We start from the raw sequence: 25599 nt of genomic DNA on the forward strand, positions 1-25599 counted from the left end.
AATTTCATCTTTCATTTTGTTGCCCAATCACCCAGTTTAGTGAGTTCCCTTTGTAACTCTTAGTTAAATCCAAAGCTGACTACTATCATGAGTAATTTTCTATTGTCTGCAAACTCTCCCACCTCACTGTTTACCCCTTTTTCCAGATTATTTACGAATATATTGAACAGCACTGGTCCCAGTACAGATCCTTGTGGGACCCTGGTATTTAACTCTCTTCGCTGTGAAAACTGACCTTCATTCCTACCCTTTGTTTCCTATCTTTTAACGTGTTACTGATCAATGAGAGGACTTTCCCTCTTATCCCGTGACAGCTTACTTTGCTTATGAGCCTTTGGTGAGGGACCTAAATACACTGTATCCACTGGATCATCCTTGTCCATGTTTGCAGACACCCTCAAAGAAGTCTAAAAGAATCCTCTCCTGGGTGTTAGCTTCACTAGGTCCTCTTTATCCTCTGTGTGTGTCCGAACCAGTGAAGTTGTGCTTCTGCATTTTGTCTGCCACGTCAGACTTTCACTTCTATCCTAATGCTTTCATTTCAAAATTTGTCTCTTCGTAGACCTCTTTTTACTCTTGCAAAAAGACATCTCAGCGTCAACCCCTGTAGGTATTGAACCTGCCGTCTCTTTACTGGCTATTCTTCTGCAGCATTGCAGGGCACATCGCTGTTCTGTAGAGCTGGGCTTTTCATCTCAGTGGTGTACATTTGCCAGACACAATGCCTGACATTTTATTTTGCACTCTTCCAGCACTCCCCAGTCTCAATTGCATCTCATGTTCAGCCTGGTCATCTTTTGTGACCCAGTCGCCAAGGTACTTGAACAGACTGATCAGTTCAAGGTACTTGAACTGATCAGTCTGGTTTAGTCTCATTCCATTAATCTCCATATCCAGCTTCCCTTTGGCATCTGTATCAATCCACATGACCTCAGCCGTAGTCATGCTTATTTTCATCCCATAAAATCTTAGCTGGTCATACCTCTGGTTTACAATTTGCTCTACATCTTACTGGTATGTCATCTCCCTATGGCAGCTTCTTGTTTTTTCCCCACTGAAATCTTCCTGCTGACATACTCCACCAGCAGTGGACTGAGGGACAACCCCTTGTGCAGTCACACTATGCTTTGAACGAGCTTGTTATTCCAAAGCATGCTCAGATCACTGTTCTAGGGGATCTATATAGGGTATTCACCAGCGTTATTAGGTCCTCTGATGCTCCCTATTTCCACAGCACTGGTGTGAGCATCCTTCTGTCCATTGTATTGTCTGCCTTCTCTAGGTCTATAAAAGCCTGTTCATACGCCAGCCGCTTCTCTTTCACTTACCAAATTACAAACCTGTTCTAGTCTATTCTAATACCACGACCATCGCTGTGGTATCTCGTTACATGCCGTCATTTCATTAGTTCTCCAGTCTCCACAGCATCTTGCAATGTAAACAGGGCTGGAGTTTCTAATGCAAAAAATTACATCCAAACTACATTTCCCATGAGGCCAAGCAGTGGAATTTCAGAATCAAAATATTACAGTTTTTCGATGAAATGTTTGTTATTGGCCAAACCCCAAAACTTTTCAGTTTTCAGGCATTATGATTTTTTATGAAAAAACAAACATTTCCACAGGAAACAGACACTTTTTGCAATATTAATTATTATTATATCATATAAATAAAAAACCCAATTTTATGTTGAAAATCAGCTTTGATGGAAAATTTCTGACCAGCCCTAAGAGTCACATAGTTTGTGTGGAGCAGTGGGAGTGGGAATGGTGACCAGAGCAGAACTTGGAAGGTGATTTGGGCTCTGACTAAGCAAAACACTTAAGCCTGGGTTTAACTTTAAGAGAATGCGGCTGCTCATGTGCTTAATGCTAAAGATGTGCATAAGTGCTTTGCGGAATCGAGGCCTTGAGTATGATACAGATGGCAAATGGGAGTCAGTGAAGGGATCTTGACTAGAGGATGGACGTGATCAGGGCTGTAAGGTCAATCAGAGGGGATAGAGCACTGGCCTCCATACAACCCCCCGTGAGATGTCATCAATACCCCTCCCACCCCTGGTAAGGTCAGTCTTGCTCACCTGTGGCTCCTTCTGCTGTGGGAGTCGTGGAAAGAGGTTGCACCTTCTCACTGGTGATTTCTGAGAGTGGGAGGAAGGAATTATTAATAAACACACAGCAATTCAGTTGAAGAACAAGATTTCCCATAGAGACCAGTGATGTCCACAACATGCTTCCCATTTCTAGGGTGCCCAGCTTGACACATATTAAAGGAGGATAGTCAAAAACTGAGGAGCCGCTGAGGGAGACGGACGCATCCCACTTGGTGCTGGAGCCTGAAAAGGACCCCAGCTGTACCAAGGACTTGCCAGAGCTGCTGGTCAACCGAGACACAGAGGAGCTGCTGGCGCTGCCGCTGGCCACCTGTCACTGGGAGACGGAGCACACCCGCAGAACAGAGGTACCCATCAAGGGGAAAGTAGGAAGAAGCCCAGGGGAACTAGATGACAGTCTGGTTGGGCTTTGGCCTGATACTAGGTCAGCATGTTGCAGGTGGATCCCTGCTGACCCAGTGGTGGAGCACTCTGTCACTGTTAGGGCCCTGGGCTGGCATCCGGTGGAATATGGTGGGCCCGGGTCCCCCTACCCCCTGTCACCTAACCCTGGGGTGGCAGCCTCCCCACTCTAGGCTGCAAGGCCTGTGTTTGTTGGCAGTCCACCAAAGCCAGGACACCTGACTGTTTCTGGCTGCTCTGCCCTGACTGCAGGCCAAAGCCAACTGACTGTTTCTGCCCCACCTTGCCTGAGGGCCTGGCACCTAGGCTCGTTGCTGCCTGGCCCACCTTGGGCAGCCTCAGCTTTACAGACAGCTAATTCCCCTCCGAGTGCGTGCCACGACAGGGGTATGACTGCAATGAGGCATAGCCTGCCTCAGAAATTGACAAGGAGGGACGGCCATGCGTCCTTACCAGCAATAACAAGATAGGTTTGCAGATGTTTATGGAAGCTCCTCCCAAGCCTGAGAGGCAGCATGGGAGAAAGCATGAAGGGAAAGGAGACTTCCTCGTGAAATTGTGGTGCTCTCCCTAGAGAACTTAGACCCTGAATGGAGCGAACACTTCACAATGCTGAGAATAAAAAGGCAGTCCCCACCCCAAGGAGCTGACAAGCTGAGTAGAAGACAGGAGCAACAGGTACAGATAGGGGAGAACAAGGAGACAATCCTGGTCAGCCCGGTGGGCAGTGGTCAAAAGACACCAGCAGCCTGAGCACTGTCAATTATTTTGTAGACAAGAAAAAAAAAAGGTTATTGACCTTTTGTAACTGTTGTTCTTCGAGATGTATTGCGCCTGTGCATTCCACTCTTGGTGTGGAAAGACCAATGGCTCTGCAATCACATCAGCCAACTCCCTCAGCACCCTCGGATGCATTAGATCTGGACCCATGGACTTGTGCATGTCCAGCTTTTCTAAATAGTCCTTAACCTGTTCTTTCACCAGAGAGGGCTGCTCACCTTCTCCTCCTACTGTGTCTTCCAGTGCAGCAGCCTGGGAGCTGTCCGTGTCTGTGAATAATGAGGCAAAAAAAAAAGCATTGAGTACTTCAGCTTTTTCCCACATCATCTGGCACTAGGTTGCCTCCCCCATTCAGTAAGAGTTCCACATGTTCCCTGACCTTTTTCTTGTTGCTAACATACCTGTAGAAACCCTTCTTGTTACCCTTCACATTCCTTGCTAGCTGCCTGCAACTCCAGATGTGTTTTGGCCTTCCTGATTACACCCCTACATGTTTGAGCAATATCTTTATACTCCTCCCTAGTCATCTGTCCAAGATTCCACTTCTTGTAAGCTTCCTTTTTGTGTTTAAACTCACCAAAGATTTCACAGTTAAGCCAAGCTGGTCGCCAGCCATATTTGCTATTCTTTCTGCACATTGAGATGGTTTGTTTCTGCACCCTCAATAAGGCTTCTTTAAAATACAGTCAGCTCTCCTGGACTCCCCCTCATATTAGCCTCCGAGTGGATCCTGCCCATCAGTTCCCTAAGGGAGTCAAAGTCTGCTTTTCTGAAGTCCAAGGTCCGTATTTTGCTACTCTCCTTTCTTCCTTTTGTGAGGATCCTGAACTTAACTATCTCATGGTCACTGCTGCCTAGGTTGCCACCCACTTCTACTTCCCCTACCAATTCTTCCCAGTTTGTGAGCAGCAGATCAAGAGGAAAATAGCCCCTGGTTGGTTCTGCCAGTAGTTGCACCAGGAAGTTGTCCTTAACACTCTCCAAAAACTTCCTGGATTGTCTGTGCACTGCTGTATTGCTCTCCCAGCAGATGGCAGGGTGATTGAAGTCCCCCATTAGAACCACGGCCTGTGTTCTGGAAATTTACTTACCGGTAATTGTCTTAAGAAATCCTCGTCTACCTCATCCTCCTGGTCCCGTGGTCTATAGCACACGCCCACTACACTATCACCCTTGTTCCTCTCACTTCTAAACTTAACCCAAAGACTCTCAATGGGCTTTTCTCCAGTTTCATACCAGAGTTCTGAGCAATCATACTGCTCTCTTACATACAGAGCAACTCCTCCACCTTTCCTCCCCTGCCTGTCCTTCCTGAACAGTTAATACCCATCCATGACAGTGCTCCAGTCATGTGAGCTACCCCACCAAGTCTCTGTTATTTCAATCACATCATAGTTCTTTGACTGTGCCATCAAAGTTCTTCCAATTCTTCCTGCTTGTTTCCCGGGCTTATTGCGTTTGTATATATGCACCCTAAGATAACTAGCCAATTTCCCTGCTTTCTCAGTATGAATCAGGAGGCCCCCCCCTTGCAGCCTCCTTCTGTCCTCCTTTCAAAAGGCTCTGCTGTTCCTCTCTTCCTCCACAATGGTCACCAAGATCAGAATCCAGCCCTGACTCCATTGACGTCAGTGGGGTAGTTCCAGATTTACACGTGTGTCAGCAAGATCAGAATCTGGCCCTAAGCTCTCCAAACATACCTGCCCTCTGTCCCTGGCTCTCATTTGGCAGGAGCTCTGCTACTCAACAATATGATGTTTTGGAAAAAAAGGATGTTCAACTGAGAATACAGCCCAAGTCTCTTGTGAGAAAGGAATGCAGGCCTGAGTTTTGATTCCTTTCCATCTTCACTTTGTGGTGTCTGGTCAGTACCCCATGGAAATTTAGATTTACCCAGATAGGAGTAAGGGGGCTGAGGCTGGAGCCACAGCTGGGGGTCTGGGCGGGTCCGGCAGCTGGGACTTCTCATGCAGGGCCGAGAGCAGAGCCCCGTGTGAAAACTGGGGAAGCTGGAGCACCCCCACACCACTAGTTCCCACGTCTGTGGTCAGTCATGCAGAGCAGGACAGCTGTGCACACAGGGCACTGCACAGACACTCGCTCTGACTGAACAGAGAGGCTCTGAGGTAGGAAGGAGGGGCTAGTGGTTCGGAGCACTAGCTGCAGCTTTCGAAGAACCAGGCTCAATGCTCTGCTACAGCACAGAGCCGTGCTCAGCAAGGGCTGCTAGACCCACACACAGAGATTGTGACTTGCTCAGATAATGCGGTAGAGAGGCCAGTGTGAATACTCAGAATATCTCGCTCACAGCAGAAGGTGCGTTTGTGAACACACAAAGTCAGCATGTGTGTAATGGGAAAAGGAGATGATCATGTCTGTGATATTACACTACACATAAGACTATTTCCCCCACTGAGTGATACTAAATGCACCATAGGGGCAGAGAACAACTAATAAAATCAGCCTTCTAATGGGAACCCCAATTGTCACCTTCACTGTGGAGAGGAAGCAGTGCTAGACAGACATTCCCGGCCTGGGGCGCTGACACTCAGAGAGAGACACACATCTGACTTCTCTTTCCCAAAATGGCCACCATGGTGTCTTCACAGTCCCAGCCAGGGGATCTAATGAAACTGACGCTAGCATCGATCTGAGCAGGGGAGCACTAAAACGGGTTGATTCTCTCCCCAGGCTCTGCTATTCAACCAGCTATGGGGGCAAGTTACATTTCAAACCCCTTGTGGAATGTAGAAAGTTAGTTAATTTAGGAGCACTGGGCTCAATTTCCAGCTCTTCCTTAGAGCCCCTGGGGGCAAATCACTTCACCTGGCAGTGTCTGTAACATGGAGAGGATAATCCTCCCTTTGTCCATGTGGCCTGTTTACACTTTACGCTCTTCGGGGCAGGAATAGGTCTTCACTTAAATATTAGATCAACCTAACTATGTAGCTTGGGGCTATGAAATATGTCATGTCCTGAGTGTCACAGTTAGGACAACCTAACCCCTAGTGGAGTCGCAGCTAGGTCAATGGAAGAGTTCTTCCGTCGAACTAGCTACCACCTTTCACCTTTCTGTCGATGCAGGCAGTGGCTACACTCTGGTGCTCGAGCAGCACAGCTGCAGGACCATGGCTGTGCCGCTGTAGCGTGGCCAAGGCATTACTCTGTGCACAGGCAGTGCCTAGCACAATGGAGCCCGCATCTCGGTTGAGGTCTCTAGGCAATGAGCCCCATGTATACAATGGCTATCCCTGCGGAAGCAGTGTCCATGGGGTTCTGGAGCCTGCATTTGCCTAGGATAGACACTGCCTAGGTTACCTTGTTCAGGCCGTGCAATATCACTCGCTTACTAATTCCAACGTCATGGAGTTTGGCGACGGGTTTTGGTGCCTCTTTTTCTCATTAATGCAGTTTCTAGCATGCGTCCTCCTTTGTCCACAGAGCAGCAGAGAGAGAGTGCTGCAATCATCAGCGGATTTGACTCATTATTTATAATACAGTAACACCTGGAGACCCTTCAGCTGAAGTCAGAACCCCCTTGTGCTGGGTGCTGCACAGATACATAGTGTGTGTCTTCACTGCACAGCGAAGGCATGACTGTAGCGTGGGTAGGCATACTCATCTAGTTAGCATGTTTTCTAGGTTTGGATCCCAGTATCAGTTGGGATCTTGGGCCACAGGCACCCTGGGCTGTTCCTCACTTACTCCAATTTTGGTGTCCAAAACACCACTGAGATCTTAGGCATAGCTACCCTGAGTTGTGCCTCATGTACTCAGACTGTCAGCTCCTCCTGAATGCCTTGCCACCACAGCTTCGCTACTATGGTTGATTTACACTGAGGTACTTGAGTGAATGCGGCTGAAGGTGAGTGTTTGTTATGGGAGCCTCTCATGTTCACCAGTTACAGTAAGGAAAAGCAGAACGGAGCATGCAGCAAAATCTGAAAGTTTTCTGAAATGTCTTCCCAGAGCAGAGCTATCAGCAGCAGAACCCACCTCTTTGTAGCCTTAGGCCTCTTCTTCTAAAATGATATTGTTGTGGTGCTGACGACGCTGGAAGGAAAAAGAAGACATTAATGGAGTTTTTAAAACTCTGGCTAAACTCAGGTCTCAGTCACACTGGTGTCAATCCGGACTCACTCCACAAAGTCGAATGAATCAAAGCCAGATTCCTTTTTCAGTGACTCCAGTGTAAATCCAGAGTGGCCCCACTGAACAGGGCCACCTGGGGGGAGGGAAGTGGGGCAATTTGCCCCAGGCCCCAGGTGGGCCCCCACAAGAATTTTTCAGGGCCCCTAGAGTGGGGTCCTTCCCTCGCTCCGTGGGGCCCGGAAAACTCTCGAGGGGCCCAGGCCCCCAGAGCTTCTGCTCCCGGTCTTCAGCGGCAATTCGGTGGGGGGAGGGGGAGAGTGTCTTTCTGCTCTGGGACCCGCCACCAAAGTGCGAAGACCCCAGGCTCCCTGAATCCTCTAGGCGGCTCTGCCACTGAAGCCAATGGAGTCAGGGCTAGATTCAGCTCTCATCTACTACAGTATAAATTTGGATGGACTGAACTGAAATCAATAAGGGCCACATTTACACTCCTATAAGTGAGGTCAGAATCTGACCCAACTGTTTATTTTCCACAGAGTTTTCTCATGCTGTGAAGGTCGAGAGCTGCCATTTTGTGTTTGAGTTCCAGAGCAGAATGTGACAGAGTGGGTCACGCACACACACATTGCGCTCTCCCTCACTTTCTATTATGGAGACTTTTCTCAGAATCAGGGCACAAAAGTAATGTGAGCCAAGTATCTGATTTCTGAGACAACATGAAAATCAGGAGCAAACCCCGACATGAATGGAGTCAGGGCTGGATTCTAATCTCAGTGACTCATGTAAATTCAGAGTGACCCGCTGACACCAGTGGAAACAGTCCCAGGTTCCAATCTTAGTGAGCCTGGTATATCCAGAGTGACCCCAGTAAAATCAATGGTATGATGGCCAGATTCTGATCACTGTTACTGTGGTATAAAACTGTCCTTCTCTCTCTTAACTTCAGGAAGTCACTCTGGATTTATACTGATGTATTTGAGCTCTGAATGTGGCTGAAGGTGTTTATTTGTTATGGGAGCCTCTCATGTTGGCCGGTTACAGTAAGGAAAAGTGGAATGGGACATGCAGTAAAATTTGAAAGTTTACAGAAATGTCTTCCCAGACCAGAGCTATCATCTGCAGAACCCACCTCCTACTAAAGAGAAGCAAGGGTAAAAATTTCTATCGAACGGTAGCAATCCTGGAAGGAAAAAGAGAAGAAATTAATGGAATTCTGAAATCTGCGAGCCAAACTTATGTCTTAGCTACACTGGTGTCAATCCGGACTGACTCCACAAAGTTGAATGAATCAAAGCCAGATTCCTTTTTCAGTGACTTGAGTGTAAATCCAGAGTGGCCCCACTGAAACCAATGGAGTCAAGGCTAGATTCAGATTTCATTTACTACAGTATAAATTTGGGTGCAATGAACTGCAATCAATAAGGGCCACATTTACACTCCTATAAGTGAGGTCAGAATCTGGCCCGACTGTTTATTTTCTACAGAGTTTTCTCATGCTGTAAAGGTTGAGAGCTGCCATTTTGTGTTTGAGTTCCAGAGCAGAATGTGACAGAGTGGGTTTCACACACACACTGCACTCTCCCTCACTTCCTATTACGGAGACTTTACTCAGAATCAGGGCACAAAAGTAATGTGAGCCAATATCTGATTTCCGAGACAAGAAAATCAGGAGCAAACCCCAACATGAATGGAGTCAGGGCGGGAATCTAATCTCAGTGACCCTTGTGTAAATTCTGAGTGACCCGACTGACACCAGTGAGCCTGGTATATCCAGAGTGACCCCTGTAAAATCAATGGTATGATGGTCAGATTCTGATCACTGTCACTGTGGTTTAAAACTGTCCCTTATACCATTAACTTCCGGAAGTCACTCCAGATTAACACTGGAGCTCCGAATGTGGCTGAAGGTGTTTATTTGTTATGTGAATCACTCATGTTGGCCGTTTTCAGTAAGGAAAAGCAGAACGGAGCATGCAGTAAAATCTGAAAGTTTACAGAAATGTCTTCCCAGACCAGAGCTATCATCAGCAAAACTCACCTTCTGGTGGCTCTTCATAATCACATTCACTTAACTGTGGTGTTGATGATTCTGTAAGGAAAAGAAAATAAATTAATGGAGTTCTGAAATCTGTGGGCCAAACTCAGGTGTCAGTCACACTGGTGTCAATCCGAAGTGATTCCACAAAGCCAGATTCCTTTTTCAGTGACTTGAGTGTAAATCCAGAGTGGCCCCACTGAAACCAATGGAGTCAGGGCTAGATTCAGATCACATTTATTACAGTATAAATTTGGGTGGTCTGAACTGAAATAAAAAAGGGCCAGATTTACACTCCTACAAGTGAGGTTAGAATCCGGGCTGACTGTTTATTTTCTACAGAGTTTTCTCATGCTGTAAAGGTCGAGAACTGCCATTTTGTGTTTGAGTTCCAGAGCAGAATGTGACAGAGTGGGTCTCACACACACACTGCACTCTCCCTCACTTCCTATTACGGAGACTTTACTCAGAATCAGGGCACAAAAGTAATGTGAGCCAATATCTGATTTCCGAGACAAGAAAATCAGGAGCAAACCCCAACATGAATGGAGTCAGGGCGGGAATCTAATCTTAGTGACCCTCATGTAAATTCAGAGTGACCCAACTGACACCAGTGAGCCTGGTATATCCAGAGTGATCCCTGTAAAATCAATGGTATGATGGTCAGATTCTGATCACTTTCACTGTAGTTTAAAACTGTCCCTTATACCATTAACTTCCGGAAGTCACTCCAGATTAACACTGGAGCTCCGAATGTGGCTGAAGGTGTTTATTTGTTATGCGAATCATTCGTGTTGGCCGTTTTCAGTAAGGAAAAGCAGAACGGAGCATGCAGTAAAATCTGAAAGTTTACAGAAATGTCTTCCCAGACCAGAGCTATCATCAGCAAAACTCACCTTCTGATGGCTTTTCACCACAGTATTCGCTTAACTGTGGTGTTGACGATTCTGTAAGGAAAAAAAATAAATTAATGGAGTTCTGAAATCTGTGGGCCAAACTCAGATGTCAGTCACACTGGTGTCAATCCGAAGTGATTCCACAAAGCCAGATTCCTTTTTCAGTGACTTGAGTGTAAATCCAGAGTGGCCCTCTGAAACCAATGGAGTCAGGGCTAGATTCAGATCACATTTATTACAGTATAAATTTGGGTGGGCTGAACTGAAAATCAAAAAGGGCCAGATTTACACTCCTACAAGTGAGGTCAGAATCTGACCTGACTGTTTATTTTCTACAGAATTTTCTCATGCTGTAAAGATTGACGGCTGCCATTTTGTGTTTGAGTTCCAGAGCAGAATGTGACAGAGTGGGTCTCTCTCTCTCTCTCTCTCTCTCATACACACACACACACACACACAGCTCTCCCTCACTTTCTATTACAGAGACTTTACTTTTGTTTCTCCTTGTTCTGTTTTTCTCCTTAGCCTAAATTACATGCTATCCCCAGAGTGGCTGTGGTTTGTGTAGGGAAGAACTCACCCCTTTGTTAGCCAGATGGAGGGGAAAGTTAACCAATCTGGCCCCTCCTGGAGTGTGTGAAGGTGAAACAGGATGCTTAGGATGAGGCTTAATGTGTCCAGCCATATGCAAGGCCACAGCTTTGCACAGTAGCACTCCTGCCCTAATCCTTCCCTGGTTATTCAAAGGGCCGGCAATTCTCATTTTCCTTCTGTCCTCCTTTCAAAAGGCTCTGCTGCTCCTCTCTTCCTACACAGTGTTCACTGAGATCAGAATCCAACCCTGACTCCATTGACGTCAGTGGGGTAGTTCCAGAAATACCCTGGGCAGGGGTCACCGAGATAAGAATCCAGCCCTGATTCCATTGACGTCAGTGGGGTCGCTCTGGATTTACATGTGTAAGCAGAGTCAGGATGAGCCCCACCCTGACATCTGGTGGTAAATTATGGGGAGTGCGAAAAGAAGTTTCGGTTATTTGCATGGGCACTCCCACCCCACTTAGCATACCGCAAAGCAGCATGGGATGGTTATTTTCACAGCTGTGGGAGCCCCAATTTCGTTGTTATTGGGGCAGGAGGAATGAAATGTTGTCACCCTGATTGGGTAAATGGGGAACTACAAAATTGTCTTGTGATGGGGGGTTTCATTGTCAGCTGGATAGCGCTTGCTAGATGGGGCACATGGGTTCCAAAACCCATTGAGAGGAGAGAGGCTGGGGACAGATATCTGTACTGGGTGGTGCAGGCTTCTTGTGTGAGCCAGAAGCACCAGCTCCACCTGTGCCTCTCTCCACTGTGGAATGTCAGAGTTAAATTTTGATTCCCTTAAGAATCTAGATACAGGTTACTGAGCTGAACTCACTGACACTGGGGCTCCCCTACTATGAGCTGAAATCACTAAAGAGCTGAAATCACTGAAGAGCTGGACTTGCTGAGCTGAGAGCACTGTGCTTATGAGTGGGGGAGCCTGAAGCAATACCGTGGAGCAGAGCAGCTGGCAGAGCGGAGTGGAGCAGTTTGTGCAGCCCTGGGTGAGTGGAGCCAAGCAGCTCGCGAGGACGGCCGGAGCAGATCACAGGACAGCTGATGGACCAGAGCAGCTGGCAGAGCGGAGCAGCCCACAGAGCCAGCGGAGCTGAGCGTTTGCGGGGACGGCTGGTGGAAGCAGAACCCCACGAAGAGGCAGGGCAGTTGGCCCCGAACCACGTAAGGTGCCCCTTTCTACCCAGGCTGGGGAGGGGGATCTCTGCAAAGACTCTGGGGCTGCACTGACCCGGGACAGAGACTTTTGGATTGTGGGACTTTTGGGACTGTGGGTGATTTGGGGGGTTGCTGGACTCAAGGGCCCAGAAAGAAGGACACGGCCCAATTTGCTGGGGTGGGTCTTTGCTCACGGTTTGACCTATGAACTCTAGTTAAGGTATTTTCCACATTTAATGCTTGTTGTTGTTTATCTTATGTAATTAAACCTTTTCTGCTACACCAAGAGTCTGTGCTTGCGAGAGGGGAAGTATTGCCTCCTTGAGGCGCCCAGGAGTGTGTGTAAGATTTTCCCAGGTCACTGGGTTGGGGCTCGAGCTGGTTTGCATTACGTTGTGGGGAAGGGACCCCTAGGTATTGAACCTGGCCCTTGCCGCTATCGTTTCAGCCTGGCAGAGGGGTTACATTTTTGGGGGTTCGTCCGGGATCCTGGGTCAGTACCCCTCGCAAGCACATCTTGAGTGATCCATTGAATTGGGAAAACTGCAAATTACCTTGTTGTTTTGACCTGTTGTATTTGGAACAGATTAGAGTTTGTATAATGGCCCTACTCTTGTTAGAGGACTGGTGCAAGGGTATGAATATTGACCCCAGGAACTGTCTTCTGGTAACGGGGGTGCTGGAGGCAGTTGATGAGGGCTCAATAGAACCTACCTTAAGGTCATCCACTGAGTGCCTGCGTAAGTGCAAAATGCGTGGGCGCATGTTTGTGAGGGAGGAGGGGGCTTTTGCTGTACTGTGTGAGCTGCCCTCGGCTGTGGACCCTCTACAGGTTCCAGGCTCGATAGCAGTGGAAGATGGTGAGTGGAAGGTAATAACCACTGGGAGCCAGCCCTCACCAGCCCCTACCCCTGATGTAGAGTTTTTAAAGAAAATGTCAGCCTTTTTGGGGAAAGAGGGAAAAACTTTGGCTGATATGGTGGGTCTGTTGGGCCTTAAGCCGGAAGCCCCACAACAGGAGCCTGCTCCTTCACCTGATGAGTGGGTGAAGGCTTTGGGGTGAGCATTAGAGAAAGTTATGCCACCCCACCCTGAGTCAAGCCCCTATCGTAAGCTGAGGTTGTTTTCTGGGGGTCCCACCCCAATACCTGGGGAGGAAGCATTTGAGCCCTGGCTGGAGCACACCACTGAGATGCTGCAGGAGTGGGCAGTGCCTGATGCTGAAAAGAGAAGGCGACTAGTAGAGTGTCTCAGGGGGCCAGCCCTAGATGTGATTCGCACCCTAAAGCTCGGTAACCCAGGGGTCAAGGTGAAGGACTGCCTGGAGGCCCTGGATCATGCCTTTGGGAGAACTGAGGGTTCAGAGGATGCTTATTGCAAGTTCCTCAATCCAAGGCAACAAAAGGGAGAGAAGGGTTCTGCCTATATCCAGAGGTTGGAGAAGTTATTACAGAGAGCCATCATGAGGGGGCCAGTAGCAGTCGAGCAAATGGACCGGACTAGATTGGCTCAGATTGTGAGAGGAATTCAGTATCAGAACCCAATCCTTCTCCACCTTCGATTAAGGGAACGGCAAGATAATCCACCAAGTTACTCTCGCCTGATAAAAGAGGTCCGAGAGGAAGAAGAGAGGCAGGCAGCTGGCGAGGTTTGGGAGGTGCAGCAACACCAGGCAACTGGCACAACATCCATGCGGACGCCCAAGGCACTAATGGTAAATCCTCAAGAGGAACTTATCCAGCAAGTGCAGGCCCTGACACAGAAAGTGACTGAACTAGAGAATACCTTTGATTCAGCAAAGACTTTGAGGTGCAAGGAACCCTCTGGTACCACGGTCCAGAGGACTACATTTAGAACCTCTGCACCACCCCGTCAGCAAGGGAAAGGACAATCCTTCTTCTGCTATCGGTGTGGCCAGGGTGGGCACATTGCTGCAAGGTGTCAGAATGCAGAGAATCCCATGTTGGTATATCAAAAGCTGAGGACCACCTGGGGAAAGTCAGGAAACGGCCCCAGGGCCTGGGAAGGGGGCCGCCTAGGCCTGCAGGATGTGGAGGCTCCCCCTGGAAGGAACCATGCGGCCCGAATCCCCCCAGGATTGATAGGACTCCGAGCGGAGGTCACTGTAAAGGTTGAAGGAACAGAATGTAAAGCAGTACTTGACACGGGATCCCAAGTGACCATCATATTCCAGTCTTTCTACCAGCAGATGCTTGGGCATCTGCCTATACAGCCCCTGACAGGACTTGGCCTGTGTGGCCTTAGCATGGATGAATACCCCTATCAGGGCTATGTCATAGTACACCTGGAATTCCCAGAAGAGATTGCTGGGGTAAGACAGGAGGTGGACACTGCTGCTTTAATATGCCCTGACCCCAAAGGAGCCTCTGATGTGTCCGTGCTAATAGGGACCAACTCCAGCCTCTTTAGGATACTTGCCGATTACTGCAGACAGCAAGCAGGAGACCAATATCTGAATACCTTGGTGATACACACACACTGTGCCGCGGCCTACAGGAAAATTGAGGACACAAGAAAAGTGATGCCTGATTTGCCAGTAGGAGCACTGAGGTATGCGGGCCCGGGCCCTTTGGTGGTGCCTGCAATGTCAGAAAAGGAGGTGATTGTCAGGAGTACCTGCCTAAAAGGTAGTAAGGGAACATTAGCCATGGCAGAGCAGCCAACCGAGGGAGGGCTCCCAGAGGGAGTGCTGGTTCTCAGTGGAGTCATAACCCTACCTGCTGAAGCCAAGGAGGAGATGACTATCCTGGTTGCTAATGAAACACGCCGTGATGTGTTTGTAAAACCAGGGCAGAAGATTGCAGACATCTTTGAGCCTGAAAGCATTGTGAGACCGCAGTGTGAAGCTGAAGTTCCAATGATAGATCCCGCAAAGTTTGACTTCGGGGACTCACCACTGTCCAAGGAGTGGAAAGATCGCCTGAGGAAAAAGCTTTGTGAGAGATCCAAGGTGTTCTCACTACATGAGTGGGACGTGGGATGTGCCAAAGGAGTGGAACACCACATCAGGCTACAAGATCCCCGGCCCTTCAGGGAGAGGTCTAGGAGGATTGCCCTCTCTGAGATGGAAGACGTACGCCATCATCTCCAAGAACTGATCGCAGCTGGTATCATTACAGAGTCCCGAAGCCCCTATGCTTCACCCATTGTGGTCGTTCGTAAAAAGAGTGGAAAAATCCGGATGTGTATTGACTATCGCACCCTAAACAGGCGCACTACAGTTGATCAATACACCATGCCTCGAGTACAAGATGCCTTGGACTGTTTGCTAGGTAGCCAGTGGTTCTCTGTGTTGGATCTTCGGAGTGGATACTACCAGATCCCTCTGGGAGAAGAGGATAAGGAGAAGACAGCCTTCATCTGCCCGTTAGGGTTCTACCAGTTTGAACGCATGCCGCAAGGGATTTCTGGGGCCCCTGCCACATTTCAACGACTTATGGAGAAAGTTGTGGGAGACATGAATTTACTGCAAGTGTTAGTTTACTTGGACGACCTGATTGTGTTTGGAAGAACCTTGGAGGAACATGAAGAAAGACTTCTTAAAGTGCTCGATAAGTTGGAGGCATATGGTTTGAAGCTTTCAATTGACAAATGCCAGTTCTGCCAAACCTCAGTAAAGTATGTCGGTCACATCGTGTCCCAAGAGGGCGTGAGTACTGATCCCGATAAAATAGAAGCACTCACTACCTGGCCACATCCCACTAACTACAGGGAACTCAAGACCTTTCTTGGATTTAGTGGCTACTACCGCAGATTTGTGAAGAACTATGCCACAATTGTAATAATGATCTGAATGATCTTACCCGGGGATACCAGTGCAACAAGTACAAATCTAAGACCCGGAATAAGAGGAGGCCTCCAAAGCCTCCTGTGCAGAGACACTATGGCCCCTTCGAACCATTTGGGCCACAGTGGGATGAGAGATGTGAGAGGGCTTTTCGGGAAATCATTACTTGCCTAACTCATACTCCCATCCTAGTCTTTGCTGATCCAAGCAAACCATTTATCCTGCATACTGATGCCAGTTTGGAGGGTCTGGGAGCAGTACTGTATCAGGAAGAGGAAGGCCACCACAAACCTGTAGCCTTTGCCAGCCGAGGACTGTCTGACAGTGAAACTCGATATCCCATCCACAAGCTGGAGTTCTTGGCTTTGAAATGGGCCATCACTGAGAAATTTCGAGACTACTTGTATGGTGCTCAGTTCCAGGTATGGACAGACAACAACCCCCTGACTTATGTGCTAACAAGTGCTAAGTTGGATGCTACAGGGCAGAGATGGGTGGCCGCCTTGGCTAGCTATGAGTTCAGCATTCAATACCGATCCGGGAGAAGCAATGTAGATGCAGATGCATTGTCCAGACGTCCGCAGACACCTGAAGTTGCTGTGATACCCACAGATGGAGTGAGAGCTATTTGCAGCGTGAGTCGCAGAGAGCCGGAGGCCCATGAGAGCCTTCATGGATGTGTTGCTGAAGCTTTGGGCCTTCCCCCTGAATGCGTGCCTTCTGCTTCAGTGAACTATATTGCATTGGACCAATCTCCCTTGCCCGTGCTCAATGCGGCTGACTGGCAGGAAGCCCAGCTGCAAGATACTGACATCCGTGATACACTACTTGCCAAAAGGGAGGGGCAAAGCCTGGCTGCGTTTGTCCCGCCCAACCCAGAAGGTAAGCTGCTATTGAGAGAATGGACCAAACTAAAACTGATTCAGGGGGTGCTACACCGTGTGACCACAGATCCTTTACAAAAACAACGGACCCAACTAGTGCTGCCGAAAGAGTACAGAGCCCTGGCTATGAGGGCCCTGCATGATGACTTTGGACATTTAGGAATGGAGAGGACCCTGGAACTTATTCGCAGTAGGTTCTATTGGCCCCGGATGGCTGAAGATGTTCACAGAAAATGTGAAACCTGCTCTCGATGTGTTCAAAGGAAAACTCTGCCCACAAGGGCTGCATATCTGAAAAACATCACCAGCAACAAACCTCTGGAGCTGGTTTGCATTGATTTCTTGTCCTTAGAAGTAGACAAGAGGAATATTGGGAACATTCTAGTCGTGACCGACCATTATACGCGATATGCGCAGGCATATCCCACACGTGATCAGAAGGCCACTACTGTCGCTCGAGTACTGTGGGAAAAATATTTCTCAGTTTATGGATTCCCAGCCCGGATACACTCAGATCAGGGGCGGGACTTTGAAAGTCACCTTCTAAAGGAGGTGCTAAGGATAGCAGGAATTAAAAAGTCGAGGACAACGCCTTATCACCCGCAAGGGGATCCTCAGCCAGAGAGGTTCAACCAAACCCTATTAGATATGTTGGGGACTTTGCGGCCAGAACAGAAAGCAACCTGGAGCCAACATGTTGCATTTCTGGTGTACGCCTACAACGCCACAAAGAACGACGCTACGGGATTCACCCCGTATCTCTTGATGTTTGGGCGAGAACCAAGATTACCCATAGACCTGTGCTTTGGTGTATCCGAGGATGGAGATAGCTATGAAACTCATCAGCAATATGTATCCCGACTACGAGAAAAGCTGCGGGATGCTTACCACTTAGCGGCATCTGCAGCTCGGAAGAACGCAGACCGCAACAAACATCGATATGATGCTAGGGTACGTCTGCAAGAGCTCCAGCCAGGGGACAGAGTCTTGCTGTGAAATTTGGGTATTGCTGGCAAACACAAGATAACTGACAGATGGAAGGCAATACCTTACTTGGTGATGGAAAAGCTAGGAGACCTGCTGGTCTACAAAATCAAACCTGAAGAGGGTCCAGGGCAGGCAAAGACTGTGCATAGAAACCTTTTGCTCCCGGTGGGGGAATTGGTGGGCAGCCCTTATGAGATGGGCCACAACAGGGCAATTGGGCAGAGCGCAGGTGCTATACCAAAGCCACCTTCCAACGTGGACAGCCGGCCTCCTGCAGCTAACCTACCCCTACTCAGCACATCTGAGAGTGAGTCTGAGGAGGAAGACACAACCATGGTGTATCCTGGGATGAAGACAAGACTTCAGTCTCGATCAGCTGAATCAAAAGAGAGCACCTCCTCTTCCACCCTAAACCCCATGGCAGAAGTATTTAGGCCTATTCCTGATACCCCTGAGCCACTGGTGGGACCCCCATGTGATGTCACGCACAGGTTATTGGACAGCGGAGACATACAGGTGGAGGATGTCCTGAGCACCATCGACCCTCCACTGTTAGAACTGGAAATGCAGGGGCCTATGGCAGTATCCGAGGGGACCTCACAGGAAACCTCTCCATCCGTTACTCCAGAGGATGTCCCCCCTGCCACAGCAACAGAGATTCTCAATAGGCGAGACAGGGTAATAAGACCAGTGAAATGATTAACTTATGATGCACCTGGGGTGACTAGTGAGGAGCCAATACATTTAGCACACAGGCTTGTGGAAGCTAAAGTGGGCTATCTGAGGCCGTTTGACGGGGGCCAGTAAGTTGGTACAGTAGGGAATGTGGTTTATCGGGACAACAAATTCTCGGCTGGGGGGAGGATGTAAGCAGAGTCAGGATGAGCCCCACCCTGACATCTGGTGGTAAATTATGGGGAGTGCGGAAAGAAGTTTCGGTTATTTGCATGGGCACTCCCACCCCACTTAGCATACCGCAAAGCAGCATGGGATGGTTATTTTCACAGCTGTGGGAGCCCCAATTTCGTTGTTATTGGGGCAGGAGGAATGAAATGTTGTCACCCTGATTGGGTAAATGGGGAACTACAAAATTGTCTTGTGATGGGGGGGGTTTCATTGTCAGCTGGATAGCGCTTGCTAGATGGGGCACATGGGTTCCAAAACCCATTGGGAGGAGAGAGGCTGGGGACAGATATCTGTACTGGGTGGTGCAGGCTTCTTGTGTGAGCCAGAAGCACCAGCTCCACCTGTGCCTCTCTCCACTGTGGAATGTCAGAGTTAAATTTTGATTCCCTTAAGAATCTAGATACAGGTTACTGAGCTGAACTCATTGACACTGGGGCTCCCCTACTATGAGCTGAAATCACTAAAAGCTGAAATCACTGAAGAGCTGGACTTGCTGAGCTGAGAGCACTGAGTACTGTGCTTATGAGTGGGGGAGCCTAAAGCAATACCGTGGAGCAGAGCAGCTGGCAGAGCGGAGTGGAGCAGTTTGTGCAGCCCTGGGTGAGTGGAGCCAAGCAGCTCGCGAGGACGGCCGGAGCAGATCACAGGACAGCTGGCGGACCAGAGCAGCTGGCAGAGCGGAGCAGCCCACAGAGCCAGCGGAGCTGAGCGTTTGCGGGGACGGCTGGTGGAAGCAGAACCCCACGAAGAGGCAGGGCAGTTGGCCCTGAACCACGTAAGGTGCCCCTTTCTACCCAGGCTGAGGAGGGGGATCTCTGCAAAGACTCTGGGGCTGCACTGACCCGGGACAGAGACTTTTGGATTGTGGGACTTTTGGGACTGTGGGTGATTTGGGGGGTTGCTGGACTCAAGGGCCCAGAAAGAAGGACACGGCCCAATTTGCTGGGGTGGGTCTTTGCTCACGGTTTGACCTATGAACTCTAGTTGAGGTATTTTCCACATTTAATGCTTGTTGTTGTTTATCTTATGTAATTAAACCTTTTCTGCTACACCAAGAGTCTGTGCTTGCGAGAGGGGAAGTATTGCCTCCTTGAGGCGCCCAGGGGTGTGTGTAAGATTTTCCCAGGTCACTGGGTGGGGGCTCGAGCTGGTTTGCATTACGTTGTGGGGAAGGGACCCCTAGGTATTGAACCTGGCCCTTGCTGCTATCGTTTCAGCCTGGCAGAGGGGTTACACATGTGTGCCACTTAGATCAGAATCTGGCTCTAAGCTTTCCAAACACACCTGCCCTCTGTCCCTGGCTCTCATTTGGCAAGAGCTCTGCTACTCAACAGTATGAATTTTGGGGGAAAAAAGGATGTTCAACCGAGGATACAGCCCGAGTCTGTTGGGGGAAAGGAATCCAGGCCTGAGTTTTGATTCCCTCCATCTGCACTTTGCGGTGCCTGGTCAGTACCCCATGGAAATTTAGATTTCACCCACCTGACTCTGCGGAAAGACAGCAATTGCAAAGTCCACACCGGCTGTTCCCAAAACATGAACAGAGTGCTAGGGAGACAAACCCCAGGAGTTAGTCAGACAGAGCAGGGGGCACCACACACACACAGTAATACAGAACTGTTCTCAGCAGAGGCTGTTACACACGTGAGTAAGGAACACAAGCCTGAAGAAGAGCTCTGTCTAGCTCCAAATCTCATCTTTCTCACCAACACAAGTTGGTCCAATACAAGATATTACCTCACCCACCTTGTCCCACACCCCCACACTCAGTCATGCAGAGCTCTGCTCACCAGGGGCCCACATACACACGCCATTTCTAGGTTAGAGAAATGGAACTGGGTCCTGGGTTTTGCTTCCCTTCAGTCAGGGCCATGAAGCGCCTACCAACAATCCCTGGGAAATGTAGACCTCACTCACCTTCATCTGTGGCTGAGGGGCGGCAGCAAATAAAATTCCTCCACCAGCTGTTCCTTGATGTCGCACCGGCTGCTACAGAGACAAACCCAGCATCAGTCACAGTGGCGCTGGAATATTTTTAATAGTGGGGGTGTTGAAAGCCAGGCCCCTTACCCCTGCCTGCACACCCCCCCGAGCTGGGACCAGGACCAGGGCGGTGTTTCCAGAATGGGGGGGGGGGACCCGGAGAGGGGTAAGGTGGCGGAGGCTGGAGCCTCAGATTGGGGACGGTGCGGGGCTGGCAGCCAGGAATCCTCATGTGAGGCCAGGAGCAGCCCTGTGTGAAAACTGGGGAAGCTGGAGCACCCCCGCACCGCTAGTTCCCATGTCTGTGGTCCGTCGCGCAGAGCAGGACAGCTGTGCACACAGGGCACTGCACAGATGCACAGTCTGCCTGAACAGAGAGGCTGGGGTGACCAGATGTCCCAATTTTATTTTTTTATTTGGGGCTTTTTCTCATATATGCTCCTATTACCCCCCACCCCTGTCCCAATTTTTCACACTTCCTGTCTGGTGATCCTAAGAGAGGCTCTTGTGTAGGAAGGAGGGGCTAGTGGTTCGAGCACTAGCTGCAGCATTGGAAGAACCAGGCTCAATGCTCTGCTACAGCACAGAGCCGTGCTCAGCAGGGGCTGCTAGACCCACACACAGAGATTGGGAGGTGCTCAGATAATGTGGTGGAGAGGCCAGTGTGAATACTCAGAACTTCTCGCTCACAGCAGCAGGTGCATGTGTGAACACACAAAGTCTGTGTGTGTGTGTGTGTGTGAGTGTGTGTGAGAGAGAGAAAATGGGAAAAGGAGATGATCATGTCTGTGATATTACGCTACACATGAGACTATTTCCCCACTGAGTGACGCTAAATGAACCATAGGGGCACAGAACAACTAATAAAATCAGCCTTCTAATAGGAACCCTAATTGTCTCCTTGACTGTGGAGAGGAAGCGCTGCTAGACAGACGCCTGGGGAGCTTACACTCAGAAGCTAGACGTGTCGTTCTCTCCCAAAATGGCCACGGTCGTGTTTTCACAGTCCCAGCTCGGGGACCTGATATATCATATCGGGCTCTGTTTCCAAAATGGTATTCTCGTAACTCTGGTAATAACGATCCTGGAAGGAAAAAGAGAAGAAATTAATGGAGTTTTGAAATCTGTGGGCCAAATTCAGGTCTTAGCTACACTGGTGTCAATCCAGAGTGACTCCACAAAGTCAATGGAATCATAGCCAGATTCCTTTTTTCATGACTCCAGTGTAAATCAAGAGTGGCCCCACTGGATTCTGATCTCATTTACCCCCATGTAAATTTGGAGAGACTGAACTGAAATCGATAAGGGCCAGATTTACACTCCTATAAATTAGGTCAGAATCTGGCCCAACTGTTTATTTCCTACAGGTGTTTCCTGTAAAGGTTGATGGCTGTGTGATGCTCTGTACCCCAAAGCAACAGCCTGGTACCCCCACATCTATCATGGTGATATAATTATAATGTATCTTGTACAAAGTATGTCACGTGAGCTGTCAATGGAAACGTTATGGTTTGTTGAATATGATTATCTTATTCATATCCATTTTCAGTAAGGAAAAGCAGAACAGGGCATGCAGTAAAACTGAAAGTTTTCTGAAATGTCTTCCCAGAGTAGAGCTATCATCTGCAGAACCCACCTCCTGATAGCTCTGGGAATAGTGCTCTAATTTTGAATTTGCTTGACTGTGTTGTTGACGATTCTAGAAGGAAAAAGAAGAAACTAATGGAGTTTTGAAATTTGTGGGCCAAATTCAGGTCTCAGTCACACTGGTGTCAATCCGGACTGACTCCACAAAATCAAATGACTCAAAGCCAGATACCTTTTTCAGTGACTCCACTGTAAATCCAGAGTGGCCCCACTGAAGCCAATGGAGTCAGGGCTAGAATCAGATCTCATTTACTACAGTATAAATTTGGATGGACTGAATTGAAATCAATAAGGGCCAGATTTACACTCCTACAAGTGAGGTCAGAATCTGGCCTGACTGTTTATTTTCTACAAAGGTTTCTCATGCTGTAAAGGTCGAGAGCTGCCATTTTGTGTTTGAGTCCCAGAGCAGAATGTGACAGAGTAGGTCACACACACACACACACTGCGCTCTCACCTGCTCAATATTAAGGAGACTTTACTTTTGTTTTTCCTTGTTCTGTTTTTCTCCTTAGCCTAAATTACACGCTTTCCCCAATGAATATCAGTGGCTCTGGTTTGTGTAGGCAAGAACTCACCTCTTTGTTAGCTGGAAGAATGGGAAAGTTAACCAACCTGGTCCCTCCTGGAGGGTGTCAAGGTGAAACAGGATGCTTAGAGTGGGGCTTAATGTGTCCGGCCATATGAAAAGCCACAGCTTTGCGCAGTAGCTCTCCTGCCCCTAATCCTTCCCTGCTTATTCAAAGGGCCGGCAACTCTCATCTTCCTTCTGTCCTCCTTTCAAAAGGCGCTGCTGCTCCTCTCTTCCTACACAGTGGTCACCGAGATTGGAATCCAGCCCTGACTCCATTGACATCAGTGGGGTAGCTCCCGATTTACACAGGGGTCATTCTGGATTTACACGTGTGCCACCAAGATCAGAATCTGGCTCTAAGCTCTCCAAACACACCTGCCCTCTGTCCCTGGCTCTCATTTGGCAGAAGCTCTGCTACTCAAGAATATGAATATTTGGGAAAATAGGATGTTCAACCGAGGATACAGCCCGAGTCTGTTGGGGGAAAGGAATCCACGCCTGAGTTTTGATTCCCTCCATCTGCACTTTGCGGTGCCTGGTCAGTACCCCATGGAAATTTAGATTTCACCCACTTGACTCTGCGGACAGACAGCAATTGCAAAGTCCACACCGGCTGTTCCCAAAACATGAACAGAGTGCTAGGGAGACAAACGCAAGGAGTTAGTCAGACAGAGCAGGGGGCACCACACACACGCAGTAATACAGAACTGTCCTCAGCAGAGGCTGTTACACACGTGAGTAAGGAACACAAGCCTGAAGAAGAGCTCTGTCTAGCTCCAAAGCGCATCTTTCTCACCAAACACAAGTTGGTCCAATACAAATATTACCTCACCCACCTTGTCCCACACCCCCACACTCAGTCATGCAGAGCTCTGCTCACCAGGGGCCCACATACACACGCCATTTCTAGGTTAGAGAAATGGAACTGGTTCCTGGGTTTTGCTTCCCTTCAGTCAGGGCCATGAAGCACCTACCAACAATCCCTCTGAAATGTAGACCTCACTCACCTTCATCTGTGGCTGAGGGGCGGCAGCAAATCAAATTCCTCCTTGATGTCGCACTGGCTGCTACAGAGACAAACCCAGCATCAGTCACAGTGGCACTGGAACTCTTAATAGTGGGGGTGTTGAAAGCCAGGCCTCTTACCCCTGTTCACACCCCCACGCCCATCCCCAGAACTGGGGCCAGGAGCAGGGCAGTGTTTCCGGAACGGGGGGGACCCAGAGTGGGGTAAGGGGGTAGAGGCTGGAGCCACAGCTGGCGGAGGGAGGGGAGGCAGCCAGGACTCCTCGTGTGTGGCCAGAAGTAGAGCCCTGTGTGAAAACTGGGGAAGCTGGAGCACCCCCCGCACTGCTAGTTCCCACGTCTGTGGTCACTCACGCAGAGCAGGACAGCTGTGCACACAGGGCACTGCACGGACACTCGCTCTGACTGAACAGAGAGGCTCTGAGGTAGGAAGGAGGGGCTAGTGGTTCGAGCACTAGCTGCAGCATTGGAAGAACCAGGCTCAATGCTCTGCTACAGCACAGAGCCGTGCTCAGCAGGGGCTGCTAGACCCACACACAGAGATTGGGAGGTGCTCAGATAATGTGGTGGAGAGGCCAGTGTGAATACTCAGAACATCTCGCTCACAGCAGGAGGTGCGTGTGTGAACACAAAGTCAGCATGTGTGTAATGGGAAAAGGAGATGATCATGTCTGTGATATTACGCTACACATACGAGTATTTCCCCACTGAGTAATGCTAAATGAACCATAGGGGGACAGAACAACTAATAAAATCAGCCTTCTAAAAGGAACCCTAATTGTCTCCTTGACTGTGGAGAGGAAGTGCTGCTAGACAGACGCCTGGGGAGCTTACACTCAGAAGCTAGACATGTTGTTCTCTCCCAAAATGGCCACGGTCGTGTTTTCACAGTCCCAGCTCGGGGACCTGATATATCATATCGAACTCTGTTTCCAAAATGGTATTCTCTTAACTCTGGTAATAACGATCCTGGAAGGAAAAAGAGAATAAATTAATGGAGTTTTGAAATCTGTGGGCCAAATTCAGGTCTTAGCTACAGTGGTGTCAATCCAGAGTGACTCCACAAAGTCAATGGAATCATAGCCAGATTCCTTTTTTCATGACTCCAGTGTAAATCAAGAGTGGCCCCACTGGATTCTGATCTCATTTACCCCCGTGTAAATTTGGAGAGACTGAACTGAAATCGATAAGGGCTAGATTTACACTCCTATAAATTAGGTCAGAATCTGGCCCAACTGTTTATTTCCTACAGGTGTTTCCTGTAAAGGTTGACGGCTGTGTGATGCTCTGTACCCCAAAGCAATAGCCTGGTACCCCCACATCTATCATGGTGATATAATTATGATGTATCTTGTACAAAGTATGTCACGTGAGCTGTCAATGGAAAAGTTATGGTTTGCTGAATATGATTATCTTATTCATATCCATTTTCAGCAAGGAAAAGCAGAACAGGGTATGCAGTAAAACTGAAGGTTTTCTGAAATGTCTTCCCAGAGTAGAGCTATCATCTGCAGAACCCACCTCCTGATAGCTCTGGGAATAGTGCTCTAATTTTGAATTTGCTTGACTGTGTTGTTGACGATTCTAGAAGGAAAAAGAAGAAACTAACGGAGTTTTGTAATTTGTGGGCCAAATTCAGGTCTCAGTCACACTAGTGTCAATCCGGACTGACTCCACAAAATCGAATGACTCAAAGCCAGATTCCTTT

At 48.8% G+C, this 25599-nt stretch overlaps 1 protein-coding gene across 1 annotated transcript; it reads right to left on the bottom strand.

The window, feature by feature from the left end:
• Positions 1-1955: 1955 nt before the first annotated feature.
• LOC123369129 lies at positions 1956-25220 on the bottom strand. Its single transcript, XM_045014490.1, has 13 exons — positions 25142-25220; positions 23873-23932; positions 21594-21728; positions 20579-20650; positions 20144-20209; positions 10319-10369; positions 9426-9476; positions 8517-8567; positions 7292-7348; positions 3514-3564; positions 2358-2429; positions 2081-2140; positions 1956-1978 (listed from the first exon to the last, which is right to left on the bottom strand). The coding sequence occupies exons 1-13, from the start codon at positions 25218-25220 to the stop codon at positions 1956-1958; spliced, it is 828 nt and encodes a 275-aa protein (XP_044870425.1).
• Positions 25221-25599: the final 379 nt, after the last annotated feature.

This window comes from Mauremys mutica, chromosome 4, assembly GCF_020497125.1.
Source record: "Mauremys mutica isolate MM-2020 ecotype Southern chromosome 4, ASM2049712v1, whole genome shotgun sequence".
Lineage (NCBI taxonomy): Eukaryota > Metazoa > Chordata > Testudines > Geoemydidae > Mauremys > Mauremys mutica.